Raw genomic sequence first — 21,765 nt, 5'->3', positions numbered from 1 at the left:
ATATTGGTCTAGATTAATTCAGTTGGCTACCCAAGGTTTACCACAGTGACATACATTACATATGCTCATTGGATGCACAATGTATTATTAATATTTATCAGGAGTCAGAATTGAACAGGAATTTTTAGAAATGATGTAATTACATTTGCAGGTTTTTTTCATTTCATAGTAGCTATATATGAAATTTTTGTGGAATCTAACCAGGGATGTCTATATTATTAAGTTTTTGTTAAATATTACCTTAGAAAAGGGGGTGCGGTGGCGCAGTGGGTTGGACCGCAGTCCTGCTCTCCAGTGGGTCTGGGGTTTGAGTCCTGCTTGGGGTGCCTTGCGACGGACTGGCGTCCCGTCCTGGGTGTGTCCCCTCCCCCTCTGGCCTTATGCCCTGTGTTGCCGGGTAGGCTCCGGTTCTCCGTGACCCTGTATGGGACTAGTGGTTCTGAAAATGTGAAATGTGTGAAATTACCTAGAGAAAAAGCTGACTTTGGAGTTATGAACAATACGAGTTATGAACAGCTCACTTTTCCCAATTGCATTCATTGAAGAGCAAGTGTGTGGGTGTATAAATATATACACGCAGGGGTGGTACGATAAATCTAATCCTCCTTGTCATTTCTCTGTGTGTTAGTGAGTGTAGGGTTCATAAACTCTGCTGATCAGACGGTTCATAGAAATGGGAGATGTATTCTAACTGGAGACAAATACCTCACTTTTTTCTGCTATTAATTCTTTAATGCACACAGCAAAGAGGAGAAAAGGGTTGGGAAGTCCACGTTCCCCTGAAGAGCACAGCTGGAATTTGTGGCTGCAGCTAGACTTATTATTTCAGCATTTTTATAGGATTAACCCACTGTAACCGATCAGCCATTTAACTGCAGTGTTGTATTTATACGGCACACTTAAGGCCTAATGACACAGCTTCTGCAGGATGTGTTACACGGCTGTCAAGTGATACTTAGAACCTGCCATTTCACTCCTTTAAGATGAAAGTGGGGCTCTCTTGTATTGGATTTCCCTTTTCCCTTCAAGGAAATGCAAAGTGAATAATGTTGTTATGTTGTGATCAACTGTAACTGACCAAAAAAGAAAACATTAGGATTAACACTGTGAACAAAAAACTAAAATTTTATTAAAAATGCTGGTAGAATAGTGGTTAGAATAATTGCCTTTAGACCCAAAGGTTGCAGGTTTGAGCTTCACCTCTGGCTGTATTACCCTTAAGCAAAGTACTTACCCTGAATTGTTCCAGTAAAAATTACCCAGCTGTATAAATGGGTAAATAATTGTAACCTCAACATTGTAAGCTGCTTTGGAGAACAGCGTCAGCTAAATGAGTAAATGTAAATTTTACCAGAAAAAGAAAACAATGAAGTGTGGATCGTAGCGTTCACGAACTGCTGTATCCTGCAAAATAGGAGAAGAATCGTAAAACAAATAAAATTATGTATTTCACAATCTGATCAATTGACTGAAAAATAATTTCCCAGAAATATTTCTCAATATCTGACTTAATAAAAAAATAAGGACATAGAAAAAAGTAAGAACATATATATAACATAAATATATACCTCTGGAGAGACACATGCAGCTCTCATGTAGAAGACGAAGCAGCAGATTTATAGTTAAAAATAATGATACAGTATTTAAATAAAATAAATACCTGCCATTAAAATCAAAATGCACTCTGATTTAATCCCTATACTTCTTAAGACTGGTTTTGGAACACAGACTCCCAGAGAAGATAAGTGGCTGCTGAAGATGGATTGATGGATCAATGAATGGAGGTGGGGAAGAATGGATTAATATCACTTGAGACAGAAACATGAAAAAACTGCCTAGCATTACTTTTAAACATTTCAATATAGATATGCAGTGTTCAGCAGTTTCTCTGACATTTTATACCCAAAGATAAAGTCCAAAGTCAAAAAGGTTGGAAGAGATTGCACTGCAATCTTTGAACAGGGAACATGTTGGGACTTGTCTTCAAAAGTTAAATAAAAGAACTTGACAAAGGAGTTAAGAGTCCCTCTAATACTTCTGTGCATTAATTTTATACAAATATATTCTGATATATGTCAAAGTTGTAGATGAAATAACTAAAAGAATACTGTAATTTATGTCGCAGTATAAAATGGAAGTATTTTTGTTATGTATGTTGACATTGTTTTACTTTTAGGGGTGGTCTTATGAATGAATTTTTATGTGAACCAAGTAATGAAGCCATTTGACCAGCTAATAAAATGTTATAATTTTATTAAGCAAACTTGCAGCCACACGGAATCTCGAGTCCATTATTATAAGTTATGTTCTAAAAGACCAATAAATATAGAGCAGATCAAAATACACATAAATACTTCTGGTATATTATGTTCCACTGCACAATGATTTATTTATACTTTTTAAATAACATTAAAACTAATGTGGCTATTAAAATAACCCATGTTTAGGAACACACCACACATGACTTGTCAATACTGGTGAAAGTCATTGAATCAAGGTATTTCTGTCCACTCCCTGCTCAGGTGAAAACATATTGTCTTTGCTTTGCTACAAACTGAATTTAAACAAAAGTTAAGTGAAGAAAATGCAGTTAAAATATAAACATATAAACCACTGAAAACCTGTAACGGGACTGTTCGTAACTCGAGCAGCGACTGCATCCAGTGCGGAGTTTCCATGCCGGAGGTTGTCTCGCACTGTGTCTCCATCTGGTGGCCAGGTGATGGCATTGCACCGCAACCTGTCCGCTCTCTGCGGGTTCAAGTAAACACTCAGGCGAGGGTCTGAAGACCGAATCTCCTCATTTATACAAAGTCTAAAACTCAGCTGTTAAAAATTAATCAGTACAAATAACTTTTAAAAGTTGTAATCTTACTGTAAAGACGAAATTCCGCGCAGTCTTCACGGATACACTTCGGGCATGGATTGAAAATATCCCTGGAATATACTAATTCGATATTTCAAAACTGTTTTAGCGCTTTTGTCTTTTGTTTCGTTTTTAGTGGTTTACTTGTTCTCGTGTCTAAAAATGGACGTGGCCTGATTTAGATCCTTGCGCATTTCTACGTGACGACAATTGTTATGAAATTTGCAGTGGTTCAAAACTAAATCACAGTTTTACAGCGGCAGTTCACAACGCAGTGTGTTGCTGTCGTTTATTTTTGTGAAGTTATGGATTGCTTAAGTTCTTTAGTAATTTATTATTATTATTATTATTATTATTTATTATTTGTTACTTATTATCTTAGTAGTAGGAGTGTTTATTACTTATTATTAGAAGGTAATATATACCGCGTCAGCTTTTAGTATAACTTGATTCGTTTTCTAGCAGTTGATAACTTGACGTTTTCCACCAGGCTCTGCTATGATGATATATGGTATTTGCGGGGGTTAACTGTGCTTTATTCTAGTTATGATAATCATGTGTCTTTAAGAAGAGCCCCTGGGGTCCGTGCAGATGCGGACTTGTTGGGAAATGCTGGGACGAAACTGACACACGCATCACACACTCTCCACACACACATCATCACCGGCGTTTCACGAGGAGCGATCCCGCCGATTATTTCTCCGAGTGATTCCACGGCGGACGGGACGGGCGCCTTGCGGTCAGCGGACGAAGCACGAGGATGCGGACGATGATGAGGATGAGTGGCGTCGGGGGCAGATGATGCTGAACACCACAGAGCTCCATCCCATCATGTGAGTAGAGATCGGTGACCCCCTACTGCGGCACTCGCCGCACCTCCTGCGTCTCATCTCGGTTCTAGGCTCCATTTTGACTAAATGGAGCAGCACGATGACTGGTTACAATCACAATGGGGACGATACATGATTATGATTATTTCTTATGCTGCTGGAGGACACAGCAGGCTGGACGACTGTGTCTTAGCCTAAGACTTAGGGGCATCGCTGGGGGAGGCACATGGGACACATGGGTTATTATGACACTACAGGAAAAACCTTAACAGCGAAGGGAGCAAAATCGTGTCGCATGATTTTACACACAACGTACAGTAATAGACTCGAAAATGCATACGTCCAGTAGGAAAAATGTTTCTCTTTTTGCTTTTGCTCCGCGCTTCTGTAACGTGTTACCTGAAAAACACTGAAGACCTTGTGCGCCGCAGTGAGTAAAAATTGTGCACGAGGACAAATAGACGAGGAGAAGGTGCGCATACACACAGGCCACACAGGGTCCCTGTCAGGGAGGGTGCTGGAGTACACAAAACACTCACCTTCATCCGCCTATAATAAACTTTATTAATAAAACCACGGGAAAGATAAGGATTGCGACAACTACATGAGTGAACAATCGTTTTTTTTTACTTGATATTACTTAGCATTTTTATCAGCAAAAGAATTTCTATTTGAGGAATTCTATACATTGGCCAACATTTAATTTATCGCTTCGTGTCAGTGGAAATGTGCATATTTTGGGGCGCCGTTACTGCGCCTACATGACGTCGTTCTCGACACCGTTTGACTACAACTCCCAGAACGCAGCGCGCCACAACCGCCGCATCAGTCACGTGCGCTCGTACATTATTAGAAACGGCCTCGGTGAGGGAATTACCGTATGGGAAGTCATTCGGTGGTGGTCGCCGGCTTCTCACCGGTCTCCCGTAACTACATTTTGCTCGGTCACAGAAGCGCGGGCTCTCTTTGTTGTCTCGACTAACACAGACGTCCGAAACTATTAACTAGTAACTAAGGCGATATTATGACAATGAACAACAACATATCCGGGCGCGCGGCAAAGTGAACAAAGTCGCGAAGAGGCTCCGCGAGCGCGGCGCTCGGAGTGGACTCGAGGCGGATTGCGGAGGAACCGTTACTAGACAAGGTGGTTAAATAAAAAGCCGTGTTGTAACGGGGCGCAGTACGGGGTGAAGAAAGGCAAAGGGCGGCGCCGCCGCAACTAACGGTGTTCTCTGTGTGACAGACAGCCCTGCGTGTCCCGCCGGGCGGAGCTGCTGGGAGAATGCGCGAGCGCGCCGCAGCCGAATGAGCGCGAGCGCGCGGCCGGAGCACGCAGACGGCGGACGATGGCGGCCCCTCCGCAGCGCAGGTACTCTCCTCCGCGCGCACGCCTTTTTAGTGCATTATTATTACCGCGGATCCCGGCCAACTGATCCGCGCGTGCGTCAAGAACAAGTGCACGATGCATGCCAGCCCATGCATGCGGCGCTGCATGAATTTGATGACGAATCGAATGCTAGAGGATGTGAGACACACTCACTCGGTCAGGGCGCTGTGTGTGTGGCACATGGTGGCATTGAGGTTTCCGTGCCGTGGTGGTGCTGCGACTCGAGGGAGATCATGATGATGATCGGAAGTGGCACTGCAGCAGTACTCTCTTTTTTTTTCTGCTCACCTCACTCGCTGTGGAGTACCAGTGCCGTGCACCCTTTCCCCTTTGCATGGTGGTAAACACATGGCGCGCACTGTTGCTGACAGCACAGAGATGCTCTTGAGTCTTTCCCACCCCCAGTCGCCCCTTTCTCGTGGTCCTCGGAAGCGTTGCATTGTGTTACAGTAAAGTCTCACACAGGCAGTGTCGCTGCCCCACCCGTCATCAAATGCAACAGTCAGTGCCCCACTCTAGGGGGTCTTGGGGTCCTGGCTACAGGGTATACTCAGTATTCAGCATGGGTGTTTCATGTGTTCAGTGCACTTTCATCACTGGACAGGAAATGTACATAAAACGGCACTGTAACTGTCCTCATTGTGTATTTGTTTCTAAATATAAAGTCCAGGACAGAGTCGACAAAAACAAAATGCGAGGATGAGGATTTCTAGCTGGATGATTTTGGGAGACCTGCAGTTAGGGTTACGAGCAGTGTAGGACAGACGCAGATTTTCTGCGTGGCCCAGTATGGATTTTGTGATGTACAATAGGAAGCTTTCTTCCTGCGCAGTGTCCTGTGTCAAACAGCCGCCAGAATGATGCTAACTGGCCTCGCCAGGCGGGCGGAGTGATTTACCTTCTTGGGTTTCCCGGCAATCGATAGCGCGTGGACGTTTGATACTCCATCTGTAGCATTACAGACCTGTCCTCGGGCCGTCTCCTTCTCGGTCTCTGCAGGACAGGCCAGCGCTTTTCTGAAGTCAGGGCTGCTGCTGGATATTCTAGCCCCAGGAATTTACTTCTGAACCCCTTGCAATAATCTATACATACAGGCTGAAACTGGTGAATAGCCAATTGTCTGTTTCATATATCTTAAATTTTATTAGACTGATTTGCTTTTCTGAGCAAAGCAGGTACTTGTCCTGCACCCCAGGGGAGTCTTTCTGCAATTTGTATTGAGTAAATCATAGAAACTCAAAACTCCACATGTACTTATTCACTTTCGGTACCTGCTGATCCTAAAGCAGGGTCGCAGTGGTCCGGAGCCTCTCCTGAATGCATGAGGCAAGGTACACCGTGGATGGGACACCAGTCAATTGGAAGGCAATTGCGCGCACACACACACTCATTCACTCACATATACATACACTAAAGTTTATTCAGTCTACACTTTTCCTTAAACACATGTACTTTGTGTGAGAAAACCAGAGCACCCAACGAAATCCACTTGACACGGGACTAATCCCTCATTGGAACCTGCAAACTCCTCACACGCTGATTTGAATTTGACCCCACGTCCCAATGCGCAAGATATTCATCATAACCACTGTCCTACTCTGCCAGTCAGTCAACAGCCAATGGGGAATTTTATTTATTCATTTAAGAAAATGTTAACTGTTGTCAATATGTTTACAGAATCTTGTTGGCTAATTTGAGCAATTAAACAGTGAAATAGGCCTACCCCCCAAAAAAAAAAAAAAAAATCTTTGGACACAGTGAACAGGGCCTGTTCTCTTACATTTATTCATTTAGCTGATGTGGTTTTCTAAAGCGACTGAAAATGGTTTACTCATTTGCACAACTGGCTAATACCTTGCTCAAGAATATTACTGCTGGAACTAGGATTTGAACCTGCAGCCTCTGGGTCTGGAGTTAGCAATTGTAGGTACTATACTATCTTTACTAATATCCCTGACTCTCAAAATAAATCACTTATCTTGCTGAAAATAATTGTTGTCAAAAACACTGATTGAATCAGACCCTCCTTTTGTGTCTTCCAGTTTACCATTTTCCATGTTAAAATTCACATTGTTACCATGTTCCCAATGGTCAAGGCACATATATCTATACATCATTACCAACTATTTGGTGATTAGAATGACATAGCAGGGGTCCTCTTTCGTAGTGCTTCCGCTCATCATAGCGCTGACTGCCAAAAGGGATCTAGGTGGAATAGGGTGAACGCTGATCTCCTCTTAGCACGTTTCTCCCCCTGTGAAACCATCAGCACATCAAGTGAAAAGAAACAATCTGCTTACAGTATGAGTTTGGGATAAGGGTTGTACTTGTGTACTCCTCTTAAGTTTGGTGGGATTTCCTTCTTTTGGGGGAGGATATTGAAGTTGAGTAATTGGATTAAAAAAGGATAATAGTAATAATCTTGGGGGTCATGTGCTGCTTGCTGTGCTTAAATAGTTAATCAAACAGGCTCATTAGTTTATCAGATGTAGGATGTCCTCTGTTTCCCAGATTCTGATATACATCACATGCCACCTGCATGTGGTCCCTTTATGCTTTCCACAAAGGAAAAGATGATGCAAACATTGCCAACATTGATACTGATAAAGTATAGTCATGCGCTTCTTAATGATGTTTTGCTTAACGACTGACCGCATATACAGTACGATGGTGGTCCCGTAAGATTATAATGGAGCTGAAAAATTCTTTTCGACTAGCGATGTCATAGCCATTGTAACGTCGTAGCGCAACGTTTTCCTCGCATATTCATGGTCATGGTGCTGTAAACAAACTTACTGCGTTGCCAGTCGTATAAAAGTATAGCACATACAATTATGTACAGCACAGAATACTTGATAATAAACACCTACTGTATGTTGCTGGTTTATGTATGTACTGTATTTTTTATCATTGTTTTAAGAGTGTACTCTTTCTACTTATAAAAAAGTTTACTGTAAAATAGTATGCTGTGTTGTGCAGCGGTGTCGTAAATCTCGTGTTTAGCACATCTCTTGAATGCATTGAGGCTATACCACCTAGGTTTGTATAAGTACACTCTACGATCGAGGCTATACCATCTAGGTGTGTATAAGTACACTCTATGATGTTCACACAACGACGAAGTTGCCTAACAACTCATTTCTCAGAATGTATCCCTGTTGTTAAGCGACGCATGTCTGTATAAGTAATCCACGTAAGAAACAACGGAGATGGCTGTGCCAAATGCAATGTACAGCCCCGCTGGAACTTATTCTGTCACTTTGCCAGCAACACGGTGTTTCACGTGCCGGATGTGGTGCAGATGTCGACGTGTGTGCCTCAGCCTTCACTTTCGATGTTAAATATGCGTTTGAAGAGTAGGAGCAATAATTTTAAATTTCAGAAGTGTGTTTACATTACACAGATGCCAAGTATCCTAACATGGAGAAATGCGTCTCCTCACGGAAATGAAATTCTCCTTCATGACCTCATCATTTTAAACTGCTTTATTACACTATGCCTCAAACCTTCCTCGTGAGCAGTCCAGTCCCTGACTAAGTGTTCCACTTTCTTTTACAACTCGTTGTGAATAAAGAATGATAAACAAATAGCAAAAACAGCCTATTGGCTTCCAGCATTGTTTTCCAAATGAATATCTACATTAATAAAATAGGAAACCGGTATGTCATATTCCTTCAAACTTTTACACTACATGAATGGTGTGGACACAACTATGTATCCAGCATTAATCTTCTACTGATGGACTGTCGTGGACCAAAACAAGGCTGAATATCACTTTTTCGTCAGGTTGTCGCGGGTGACAGTCCTTCACGAATACATCGGCCACAGAGTCTTTGAGCTCCAGCCCTCTGCAGCTGTCAGAGATGTCAAACAACTCATCTACGAAGAGGCCGACATCCCTGTGGAGGAGCAGCAGTTGCTCCACCATGGAAAACTGGTAATGGCTCCCAGGTGCAGTTACAAAAGTTCACTTCTTACCATTAGCCGTGAAAGATTGTCCTTTTAGATGATGACCCTGGTAATGTTTAAATGCTCAACCCTTCTGTGTGGAAGACCTCTCCACGTAAATCTGTCCTTTTGGTTTTCTGATCTCCTTTCGCCTTTGTCCATTGTGTCCGTTGTCCATTTTCTGTATCGCGCATTTCTGTCGGATCACGAGCTAAGCGAGACCGTTAATGACGGAAAATGAACTGGCAAGTGGACGCTCAGCAACGGCCGGCCTGTGCAAGAAAACAAGTGCGTCCATGTAATCCGTCTTCACTCAGTGCCTCGGTTTGAGTTCCCTCTTGTTTTCTCATTTGGATGGCGATTAGAACTCATGACTCCCTGCTTCTAAATGACACTGTTTGTCATGTACAATGTTTTCAAAGCAGGACATTCTACGGAAATTGCTTTTGGAAGCGTGCCCATGCTTCATCACATCGGTAGTTCTGCATTCAGCGTTTTCCTTTTTAAAAAATCGGTTTATGAAATTTTATACGTGATATCTTAATTAAGTTTCTCAGTGTGTCCGGTATAATTGTTATCTAAAGAAAGAAGTTGTGGAGAAACAAAGCAGTAATCCTTTGCCTGTTGTACAGGACAAGATAAGGTGATACATCTTTAATAGTGTCACAATTTAAGCTGGTTCTGCGTCTTGTACCTTAACGTCGTCTAAAACGTACCAATGAGTCGTCGGTGTTTGGCAGTTTCTTGTTGTTGTGTCATCACAGCAAGAGTGAAAGTGATCAAGAATTGCTCGTAATTTATTCTTCCCCTTCAGGATAGGCCTAAAGAGAGTGGAGATGTTTGTCGCAGGCACTGCACTGGTAGTTAGCGTTGCTTACGTTTATCTGGCGCTTTTCTCCGAGACAACTCTCTGTGTTAAGCCTCTTGCAATTGTTTACCCTTTTATACAGCTGGATAATTTTACTGGAGCAAATTAGGGTAAGTTCCTTGTTCAAGGGCACTACAGCTGAAGGTGGGATTTAAACCTGTGACCTTTGGGTCTGAAAGCAACAGCTGTAACCATTACGGCACCAGTGTAACGGAGTGTCAAAGACATGAGGTAGCAAGCCCCAAAATACTGTAACTGGCTCGGTTACAGTGCCTATAGCAGCACAGCATCCTGCAGAATCGTTGTGTCTGGTTCAGAGAAATATTTCTGTTCCTCAAGTCTTTTCATTATAGAAGAGAACACTGTGATAAAGTATAGGACATGAAGCTATAGAGTGATTTACCCCTTTATGCAGTCAGGTATTCATTCTCTCTGTAGAGATTTTGGGCTAGTGTCTTGGTGCACGGCACTAACGCGGGAGCGGGAATTTGAACCCGGGAGTTCCCAGATGAAAGGCAAGAGCCCGAACCACTACGCTACCTGTTGCCCTGACTGTAATGTGCGCTTTGTTGGTCACAGAAAGCTGGTGGAACAGCAAGGTGCTGGAGGCCACTTTCTCACTTCATGGCTCGGGGTTTCCTCACACGTTCGGTTTGCAGGATTTCCCGTCTCTCCAGCTCGGCCGACATCGCCGATGTTATTCCAGTCGGTTGAGAGCTCCGTCTTGAAGCGCTGTCACCTGCTTCATGAGCTTAGATAATGCGTTCAGAAATGCAAGATTTGCCTCTCTTACGCTGCACTTTATTCACAATAAATGCATTGTTTGTGATGCAAGACTCAGCCTCCTGCACTGTGCGATGTCCTGTGTGATGTACGGAAGACATAACAAGGACAGACATTTTGGCTCTTTAAGGATACACAGAGATGTAATTAAGATGTCAGTGTGCATTAAAAACTTGAACAATGACAGCGCAGTAAAATTATGGCATGCTCACCGAAGAGATTTGAAATGAACTCTCTGTTTTCCTCCCTTCTTACTTTGCTCGTTGGCTATTTCAGGCCTGTAATCTTTTTAAGCACATTTTGTCGAACCCAGTGCCCCTGTGCAGATGCCCAGAGCTCTGCTCTTGTGCGTTTCAGTTACATTATATTTACAGTACCAGTCAAAAGTTGAGAGTTCGCTTGCTGGAAACTTTTTTTTTTTTTTTTGGTTCATACGGCTTTTGGTTGCATTTGATGGGGAAATGAGTCAACATGTGTCCCCAGTTTTTTGCAGCAGCTCTCAGAGATGTAGGATACTCTTGGGTTGCATTGCTTTCACTCCTCTGTCCATGTCATCCCATGCACATGTTGCCCAAGTGGGCCAAGGTGTACTCATGCTTGTCTGATTAATGATGGAAAACTACTTGCTTTTTTTCCAGTTGATGGGGTGATGGCTGATTCACACTTATTAAGTGTGTGTGAACTTATTGTGTTGGTGTCTGATAGTGAGAGAAAGCAGGTGGGTCTGTTTTCAGACATCACATTCAGAATTGACCCCTCATGGAACCTGGGTTCGAGGGTTCGAAAGCTTCACCGATGAGCTGCAATGTCAGCTGAGTTCCTGCAAGAGGACTTTCATAGGGAACGTACTGTTGACAGCCTTTCTTAGTGGTGATCCATTCTGAAATTGTCATTATCGGGGCCCATTAAAGACCCAAGGGGCTGATATTGAAATGTTCCAGGTGGCAAGGTGTCAGAGATTGTAACTTCAGAATGGAAGCATATGGGGCCAACTGGTAGCATAGTTGTTAGAACTGCTGCCTTTGGACTCAGAAGTTGTAGGTTTGGATCCCACCTCCAGCTATAGTACTCTTGAACAAGGTATTTGCCCTATATTGCTCCAGCAAAATTGTATAAATGAGTAAATAACTGTAAGTTGCTTTGGAGAAAAGTGTCATGAGTAAATGTAAAAAAATACAATCATCCTTGATGGGGCTGTCAAAAAGTGTTGTGCAGTGCTTTTGCAGAAATTGAAGTTCTGCAAATAGCTTCATTGCATTAAATTCTAAAAGAAACTGTGTAAGGATCTGGAAGACGCTCAGCGTTGCTCATTAGTTTGCGAATTTCTGCTTTCGGCGCAACCTTAGATGGTAACAAGTTCAGCCAGCACACATGCTTCTTCCTCAAGTCAGCTGATGCTGCAGATACATTAAAAATTGCCCGAAGCAAGAAAATAACTTTTCTGTTAATGGTGCTATGGCTGATAAAAGTAGTGAATAATTCTGATTGCTTTTTAATAAACCTTCACGCAGTTTTACTTGTTCACAAGTTTGCATATTAGTGTCTTCCGTAACTACTTGACTCAGTGTTTCTTCTGGTGGTCCTTGATGCACTGTGATTATCAGGCTTTTTACAGTCAGTTTAGATGTCCTCCTGGCTGCTCTGTGTGAAGCGCCGGTGGTTTTGTTGTGCATATTTAATATTCGGGAGTTTTTCCACTAAACGATCAAACTGAGGCAAACATCCACAAAGGGTTTGTACAAATAGGAAAACTGGCTTGAAGCAACAGGAAAGGGGCACTGTTGTTGAGTGACTGCATATATAAAATAGGATTTTTGTCTTTTAGCTTGAAAAAATGCTTTGCTATTATGGGAAAAAATGTCTTTTTTAATTTTGCGTTACGCTGGTCATCGCACTTCATCATGAAGAAGCAGAAACCTTTGCAACCACAGAACTGATGTGTGGCTCCAAATGTGAGCAGATACAGGTAGAATATGTGTCATTTACCCAACTGTAGCATTAGGGCTGTGTCACAGGCAACAAGTCTCAGGTCATGAAGGACAATTAAATGCAAGGATGCTGGTTGTTTGAGCCAAGTATTCGTAGTGAACCTCTGGTACAGTGCTTTTACCCGACCTTGTCCAGCAGGAGAAAATTCACAGTAGATATTTTTTGGAAGCAGCGTTATGCATTTTTGCACTTGTCACAGGCAGAGCATGTGGCAGTTCTCATTTCGAGATGTGAAAACACTTCTCTGCTTTGCGCAGCCGCATGATGGGTCACACGAGTGTTGTTTCTGGCGCCGTCCTCGCTGAGCCAGCGAAGCGGACGTACGGAAAGAGCGCTTCACCTTGAAGAGCAGCGGACATCCAAAGGCTGTCCTGGCAAGCTTCCACACAGCCTATGTATTGATCCAGAGTGGTGCAGAGAGCAAATTTACCGTGACTCATCTACAGTAATCATATCTGCAGTGTTTTGTGTGACTCGCGGTCTAGAAAGAACTCTTTCTGAAGGCCATAACGTTAAGGTGTTCTGGATTTCGCCGTGGTGCGTTGCAGTCGGCCCTATCTCGTGTAGACATCGATTCATCTTCAAGCACGGTAAAGAGGAATGTAGTCATACCTCCAGAATGTTTTTCCTGTTATTTTGTAGAAAATTCACTCTGTACAACATCTGACTACACCTAAGTTGGAACTCCTTATTTTTCAGTTTACATTTACATTTATTCATTTAGCTGACGTTTTTCTCCAAAGCGACTTCCAGTGTTGAGGCCACAAGTATTACAAGCTTACAATTATTTACCCATTTATACAGCTGGGTAATAGTTCTTTGCTCTATTCAGTATGATTTTTGGAAACGTGCTGAAGCTGATGGTCTTGAAGGCTGAGGGGCTCTTTGACGATTTTTTTTTTTTTTCTTTCTTTCTTTCTTTTTCTTTTTCCATGGTGCATTTTCATCTGTTTTCCTCTCTATCCTGCAGCTGCATGACCGAGTTCAGATCGGGACCCTGGTGCAGGTTGGAAGTCATGAAATATTCATGACATTGCAAGGAAAGGGTCTGAAAGGAGGAGGTAAGAAATTTCCAGAGAGCCTTTAGGTATATTTAGAGTTTAGTCTTCCCCGTTTTTGTTTAACAAGGGAAACTTAAAGCTCAAAGAAAATACTTGTACTGAGTGCCTCCTAGAAATGTTGGTGACTTTCAGGTGCTAGTTCACACTAAATGTCTGATTGCTCATTCCCAACTGTTGGCTGTTTTTACAGGAAGGTTTGGCCAGACAACTCCGCCCTTGGTGGAGTTTCTCAAAGACATTCTACGGCGGTATCCTGAAGGGGGACAAATCCTGAAAGTCAGTAAAAGAGCCTGTGTTTACTTTGACCTCTAGTGCTCACTTTTATTTCCATGGGTTTAATGCTCACTTCAGGGGAAGACCTATGTGGAAAACTGCAATTGATCATGTAGCACATGCAGTGGCTGGAAGGTGGATTTGCTGGTCTGTAACCTGACTGAGGGCTTGGATCCTATAGCTCCACTCAATAGCAGCTGAGCTCTTTGTGCTGTGAGCAGCAGGGTTTCAATCCCTGGCAAGATCATCTAATCCTGAGCCCCATTAAGACCTCATGATAGAAAAAACTAAAACATCACTAACACTGAGACTGACACTTGGCATAACAGCTGCATACAGAATATGCCAAGGAACACTTTGCATGTATTACCCCCATGGCCCTTTTATGTAGAGGTTTCACAAACTGGTTGATCATACTTATAACAGCTGGCTTGGGTTACCTTCTAGGAACTGATCCAAAATGCTGAAGATGCTGGGGCGACGGAGGTTAAGTTTATGTACGATGAGACCGAGTATGGACGGGAGTCACTCTGGTCACAAGAGATGGCGCAGTATCAAGGTGAGTAGAGTCCGGCTGCTCGCATGAATATGACCACTTCAGCAAAGTAATTCAGATTAGCTAATTTATCGGTATAGCGTATTTTATTCCAGAGCAAATGAAAATGAATCAGTGTAATTTGTCACATTTTAGATGAGATCGTAATGCTGAAGCAAACCTTGCACATAACTGAAAATATCATTCTTTGAAAGGGGTAGATGAAAGATTAATTTATGACCATGCATTTCTTCATTTTTCAACAGGAACGGCTTTGTATGTCTACAATAATGCTGTGTTTACTGCTGAAGACTGGAATGGAATCCAGGAGATCGCAAGGAGCAGAAAGAGGGATGATCCTCTGAAAGTTGGACGATTTGGGATTGGGTTCAACTCTGTGTACCACATAACAGGTGTGGATTTCAGGATAAACATTTATATCGCTCTACAAAATATGCTATGCAAATGAAGAGGAATCTATAATTGTATGGTAAAAGGAAATTTGTTTATGAAACCTGATGGCTTTTTATTGCATTCCAATTTCTTTCAGATGTTCCTAGTATTTTTAGTGGTGATCAGATTGGCATGCTGGACCCCCATCAGACCCTCTTTGGACCCCATGAGTCTGGACAATGCTGGAACTTAAAATCAGACCTCAAAGAAATAACAGAGCTCTCCGACCAGTTTGCCCCCTACGTTGGCTTATTTGGAAGCTCTGAGAGCACCATCAAAGATGGCAGCTTCCCTGGCACCCTGTTCCGCTTCCCGCTCCGCGTTAAGCCCTCGCAGCTCAGCAGCAACATCTACAATAAGGAAAAGGTGTTGGAACTTTTTGAGTCGTTCAAAGCAGACGCAGACACGGTGTTGCTGTTCCTCAAGAACGTGCAGGAGGTGTCCCTCCACGTTCGTGAATCGGATGGTACCGAGAGGGTGCTCTTCCGGGTGACAGCGGGTGAGAACCCAGAGCAGAAGCTGGAGAGGCCAAACTCCTTGAAGGCCCTAGCTCTGGCCATTGACAGCTATAGCAATGGAGTGCCTGGTGATGAGATCACATGTGCTACCTACCAGGTCAACATTGAAGCTCAGGATGAAACCATAAAGGAGACACAGAGGACAACTTGGCTCGTGTGCAATGGGGTCGGAGGGCGAGGGATATGTGGCGAGCTTGATTCCCTGGCAGATGACCTCAGGTTCATCCCCACCATTGGCATTGCCCTGCCTCTGACGCTGATTGATGAGGACCAGGGAGCCACACCTGGCTTCTCGGGGCGGGCATTCTGCTTCCTCCCCCTCCCCCCTGGGGAGGAGAGTATGACTGGCCTGCCAGTGCATGTCAGCGGTTTCTTTGGCCTCACCGACAACCGACGGAGCATTAAGTGGCGGGAGGTGGACCAGTGGAGGGATCCCGCAGCCCTGTGGAATGAGCTGCTCATAGTCACCGTCATCCCCAGGGCCTACTTCACACTCATCATGGAAGCCATCAGGCGGATACAAAACAAGAAGGACCAGGAGTTCCAGCTCTCCGCCAGGGGGACCTACGGGGCCTGGCCGGACCCCAGCAAGATCCGGCCACGCTGGAAGCCAATTCTTGAGCCCCTTTTCCGGGACCTGCTCCAGCAGCCAGTTATCTACTCACTCACCAACACCTGGTTGTCGGTGGATGATGCTGTCTTCTCAGAGCTGGATGACAGTGAGGAGAGCACTGAAGCTGTGCTTGGCTACCTCCAGAGCTCAGGGATCCAGGTGGCTAAAGTACCGGCTGCTGTCGACGCAGTCTTGACCGAGTTCATTACCGCACCGCGGGTCACGAAGAAAGTGACCGCCGCTCTGGTACGGCAAGTGCTGAGGAAGGCCAGGCACAAGGGGTCCACCGGAGAGAAACTGCTCCTCCTGGAGTTTGTCCTCAGCGATGCCTGTTACAGTGACCTCATCGGGCTCGAACTGCTTCCGCTGCAGAGCGGAACATTTACAGCATTTTCCTCCTCTGTCAATGACAAGGATGCAGTCTACATTGCCAGCGAGGAGTTTCCCAGGTATGAATGTTAACACACACACACACACACATTTTCAGAACCGCTCGTCCCTTACGGGGTCACGGGGAACCGGAGCCTACCCGGCAACACAGGGCGTAAGGCCGGAGGGGGAAGGGGACGCACCCAGGACGGGACGCCAGTCCGTCACAAGGCACCCCAAGCGGGACTCGAACCCCAGACCCACCGGAGAGTAGGACTGCGGTCCAACCCACTGCGCCACCGCACCCCCCGGAATGTTAACACAGTTTCGGATATTCATTGTTAAACATTTTGGTGTTTGGTAATATGTGCAATTTTTAGTTTAAATGAATCTATTTGGACAAGAGGTACATTTTTAGTCAGCGACTGGTAGGGCCTTTTCCAGTATGTTTTCAAAAACTGTGGTACGTCAAGGGGTACATCTTATCAGTTTGGATGGTTTTACGGCTTTGCTGAAGGGCTGGCACAGTCAGCTTTTCATATTGAAGTTGTAGGAAATCAGAGGAAGATGAGACATTTTATACAGACTTATTTAGCTGCCGTGATTTAGAATCGCGTCCATCGCAGCAGTCCCTCCGAGAGCTCACGGTCGCATTGAAAACTCAGTTTGGAAGCTGCCAACTTCCCAGGCAGTTGTTTTGTATGTTACTTTCAGTGTTCTTCTCTTGAAATTCTTTTATGTGTATAGTGTCTCCTGATTCTCTCTATTCAATTTTTTTTCTTTTTTTGCAGTGGAAAAAGTAGAGCAGCAGAATTTATAAACTGTACATTATTCTGCGTCATTTCCAGGGACAGGCTTTTCCAGTCTCTATACAGCCTCCATTTAGCTGGTTTCTGTGATACAGTTATGTTTTTTTGATCTATTGAAAGATGCTGTCACAGCTGATGGGCTGCTGTTGAAAGGATTGTGTTTTGATGACTGATGTTGGAAAGTGTGTGGTGTGCATATGCCAGCAGCCTCTGGGTTTTCTCCAGCTCACCTGAGGTTTCCTGTAGATCTAAAGAGAATCTTGTTTCCCTACCAGATCTCTGTACCCAGGACTAGAAGGGAGATTTATACTGGAAAGTATAAAACCATCTGTTATGACCAGCTTGAAGGAAGCAGCCAAAAGCAGAGGTAAATCCACTTTGCACGAGCTAATAATGAATAGAGACCTTCACCATGCCAGTGGCACGAAGGCTTACCATGTGGTATCTGAACTGTATTAATTGTCTGAAAGCCAGGAAAAAAGCCATGTCCCATGTTCCTGTTAAAGGGTTTTCCTATTCTGGATGCCGGTATAAGGTGGTACTGTGAGCCCTATGCAGTAAAATGCGTAACTCTTTCTAATGAAATATCTCATACACCACTTTGGTGTTGGAAAGCTGCTGCAGGAACGGCAGAGCCCAGCTGGCTCTGCCTGTATTTCATGTAAGGATTGACAGCTGACGCTGGCAGTGATCCCCTGCCCCACCCAGGAGCTGTAAGACTTAGTGTGCTTCTGGTCGAAAATTTATGAGTGCTGTGTGCATTTGTGGGTGGGAAGATTCAGCTTGGTTATTCCCCCATGTATATTGCTTGCAGCTATCAAACATGGGACATGTTCTCTCTCATACCTAGCCATGAGTTTGCCAAAAGGGATACGAGCCAGTAAAGATATGCTGAACGGGCACATCTGAATGCCTTTCGGAGCTTGTGCAGTCTTGAAGAAATGCTCAGGGGTGCTTTGCTCTTCTTGTTACACAGTAACAGCCAATGGTTTTCGGTATCATCGCAGCACGTTTCAGTACTGTAAGCAGGAGTACATTTCAGTGTGGGCTTTTCACTGTGACCAGAGGTACTAGGACACGCAGAAGAGCAGTCCTATTTTTATGGGCCATGTAATTGCGTGGTGGGTTAGTGCTGGGCTCAGCTGAGGCAGACAATAGCACTGACTCACGCCGATGGACCGTGGTGGGACCGCTCTTGGACGGTGCACCTGTTTACTCCGCTGATCTCTCACTACAGAGAATTGTGTGCTCTGTCATTTCCACATAGGATTAACATCTGAGGGGGATTGCTGCATAAAAGCCCAGCAGAACTGGTGGAATTTATTTGTGTCAGAGGATCGGTGAATGGTCACCTTGTGCAGAACAAATATAACCGTCAAAACTAACATGAGAACGTTAGTGGTCAATGGATACAAGCAATTTCCAGTACCTTTCTCCTTTCATTTTCTTAATGTTTTGAGAAATGTTAATGTTTCCTTGTCTGCATGAATGTTGATATGTGTAGGTTGTGGTAAAAACTGCCCTCTCTCTCTCTCTCTCAGGAAGGCTTAGTTGCTGATCCACAGGTGTACAATTCAGATCTTAGTTGAATCTGCCTGACTATGTCTGACTTAACTGCCTCTTCATAGCCTCAACATGTACCCTGTCCAGCTTCACCCTCATCTCCAGGGGCACTGTGTTTCCATGGGAGACTGAGCGATTTCCCAGGGTGGGCACCCCCTAAGACACTCCTGGAGATCAGAGCATCTGCTATCAATGCTGCTCACTGTCCACGTGATGCGGCACTTGTTTGCCGGATCCCTGGCTCAAGGGCATCACTGTCATACGGAGTGCTGTGCTATGTGCCAGTGCTTCCCCCAGCTGGGGGGCTGCGGGGGCTGCGGGACTGACGCGGACAAGCCGTTTCTCAAATGGAAATTTCCAAAGACTGAATGAGCCCATATCAAATTCCTACCCTGCTGGCTTGGCTCTTTTTTGGTGCATTACAAGCTGTTTGCATCCATTACATTTATTCATTTGGCTGTCACTTTTCTCCAAAAGTGACTTAGAATGTTAAGGTACTTAGTCATTTACTCGTTTATACAGCCGGGTAATTTTACGGTAAGTGCCTTGCCCCAGGGTACTATACCTAGAGGTGATATTTGAACATGCGACCATTGGGTACAAAGGCAGCAGCTCTAACCACTACGCTACCAGCTGCCCAACATTATCTGTATTTCCCCCCTCCCACCATGCCACCAATCTGTACCCCCCCCCCCCCCCCCCCGTTCACTGCTGAAACCTGGGCTCAGGTCTTATTTGTTTCATTTGTATTTAAAGGTAGTTAAAAAATAGTCAAAATGTAGCATGAAGTACATTATACCAGTTCAGGTATCACAAAAGTGGCTTATTGAACATAATATCGTTTATTGATTATGAGAGTGCCGTTCACCATAAATTCGTATTTCTTTTAATTTTATTTATTAATTTTTCTTTGGTGTTCCAATTTACGTTTTTTAAATTTGATTTCAGTACAGCAGTTTCTGTGGGGTTGTTCAGGTAGGTATTTGGGTAGATGTGTTGCTAACATTTTGCGAGTGTGGCTCTTGGTATGTTCTTTGTATTAATGTATCCAGAATCAGTGCACAACATTCATAGAACACTATGAAATCTCTAGAAAATAGCCCTGAAGCCTTTTCTATCATTTTATAATAATCTTACTGCTTGGGCATAAATTATCTGGGCAAAAAGATAACATCTGTCCAGTAACCAGTAGTTATAAGAAGAAATTTTCTATGTAGCTTCTGTTCCAATGTTAATTAAAGCTGTCACTCTTATAAGGAAGACAAATATATTTCTTTTCACCATAGCGACAACTTCATAGTGTCCTGTAAGTGCATTTGCAGTGTGGCTTTATTGTATGATACTGTGTTTATTTTTTTAGAAATTAATGTTTCTTTAAGTATCTCTTTAAATTCGTGATGGTCTTTTTCTCATGACAAGTATTTGGCATGATTTACTAACTGGGAATGTTTTTAAGGAATTACGGCTCCTATGCTCATATACAGTATGTGTATTTAAAGTACACACACACACACACACACACACACACACGCATTTTCAGAACCGCTTGTCCCATACGGGGTCGCGGGGGAACCGGAGCCCAACCCGGCAACACGGCGTAAGGCCGGAGGGGGAGGGGACACACCCAGGACGGGATGCCAGTCCGTCGCAAGGCACCCCAAGTGGGACTCGAACCCCAGACCCACTGGAGAGCAGGACCCGGTCCAACCCACTGCGCCCCCCTGCCGTATTTAAAGTACTTACAGTATATTAATAATCCATAGAATACATGACCGATTACTATAAAAAGCACTGACAGATTCACAGGCTTTTCAGATGCTGTACTCTGAGGAACAAGATAATCTGTTTTCCCTTGAGATGGGGACTGCTAAAATATAATATTGACAATAAGGCCTTAGCAGTTCAAAAAGAGATCTCTGTAAACTACACTCCCAAAATAAATATTCTGTATTGTATCAGATTTACATGTAGAGCGTTGACTTGTGACTCAGTATTAAAGACTTATCAGTAACGAGAACCATAGCAACTTGGCTTACCTAACATAGTTTTTAACAGGCTGTTTCTAATTTTATATGATCATCTGTTATAAAGAGTGTTTTTTATTCCTTAAAATATTAATATTTACTGCATACATTGCATGGATCCTTAAGGTCTATGTGAAGTTGATTCGTTTGTTTTAAGTATTGCTGTATTGTTCAGATAATTTATCTGGGCTCCAGACACCAGTGTTTTGGCATGATAAGCAATTTTTTTAACTGAAAAAGTTTTCACGTGAGAGTGACTACAACTGAAAGATGAATATTAACAAAAAAGTTGTTTACAATGTAATGTTTTTTCATGCTTCTTCTATACCCTTTTCCAAACTTCTTTATTAGTGCCAATATTACAGTTAAATTTTTGGAATGTTTTGGGGGAAAAATCCAGTGCAGAACTGATTACTTGTAATTAAATAGTATGTATATTTTAACCTCAGATATATAATATACTCTCTCAGTCCATAGATTTGGTAGGAATGAGGCTGGAGTGACTGAATTAATTTCATTAAGTCTAATGCCTTCAGCACAAATGATAATCTGAATTAGAGCAGTGAAACCTGGTTGCTTTATACTTGTTTCAGCATGTTTAAGCCATAAAAGAAAAAGTACTGGATTGTTAGTAAAAAGACCTGCTTATGTTAGAAAGACAGATTAATTGTGCGAAGTGCACAGTAGTTATATGCATAGTGGTGTCAGCCATGTAATATTTTTAAAGGATCACTTATAATTATCTTAGGACAGTTTCCATGCAGTCTTTTCTGAATGTTAGGAAACTTTTTAGATGTGAATGTTACATTATTTACAAAATGTGTTGAATTGATATGGTATGTAGTTAATGCTCACATTTTAAATTTTACTGGG

General features: G+C 43.3%; 1 protein-coding gene across 3 annotated transcripts in view; it reads left to right on the top strand.

Moving 5' to 3' along the window:
* The first annotated feature begins 3,431 nt into the window (after nt 1–3,431).
* The window catches only part of sacs (sacsin molecular chaperone), a 30,508-nt gene continuing 12,174 nt past the window's right edge, over nt 3,432–21,765 (top strand). Inside the window, exons 1-10 of one of the 3 annotated variants that reach the window (XM_029255248.1) lie at nt 3,432–3,699; nt 4,943–5,068; nt 8,873–9,023; nt 13,645–13,735; nt 13,926–14,011; nt 14,456–14,567; nt 14,810–14,956; nt 15,094–16,576; nt 17,581–17,672; nt 18,934–19,297. In XM_029255248.1, coding sequence (XP_029111081.1) covers nt 3,665–3,699; nt 4,943–5,068; nt 8,873–9,023; nt 13,645–13,735; nt 13,926–14,011; nt 14,456–14,567; nt 14,810–14,956; nt 15,094–16,576; nt 17,581–17,672; nt 18,934–19,028 — 2,418 coding nt within the window. In that variant the 5' untranslated portion in view covers nt 3,432–3,664 and the 3' untranslated portion in view covers nt 19,029–19,297. Of the gene's footprint in view, nt 3,700–4,567; nt 4,844–4,942; nt 5,069–8,872; nt 9,024–13,644; nt 13,736–13,925; nt 14,012–14,455; nt 14,568–14,809; nt 14,957–15,093; nt 16,577–17,580; nt 17,673–18,933; nt 19,298–21,765 lie in introns of those variants that run through there. The other 2 variants (XM_029255246.1, XM_029255247.1) reach the window with 2 other exon arrangements.

This window comes from Scleropages formosus, chromosome 10, assembly GCF_900964775.1.
Source record: "Scleropages formosus chromosome 10, fSclFor1.1, whole genome shotgun sequence".
Lineage (NCBI taxonomy): Eukaryota > Metazoa > Chordata > Actinopteri > Osteoglossiformes > Osteoglossidae > Scleropages > Scleropages formosus.
The sequence above is the reverse complement of the archived record's forward strand: the minus strand, read 5'-3'. Positions and strand labels throughout refer to the sequence as shown.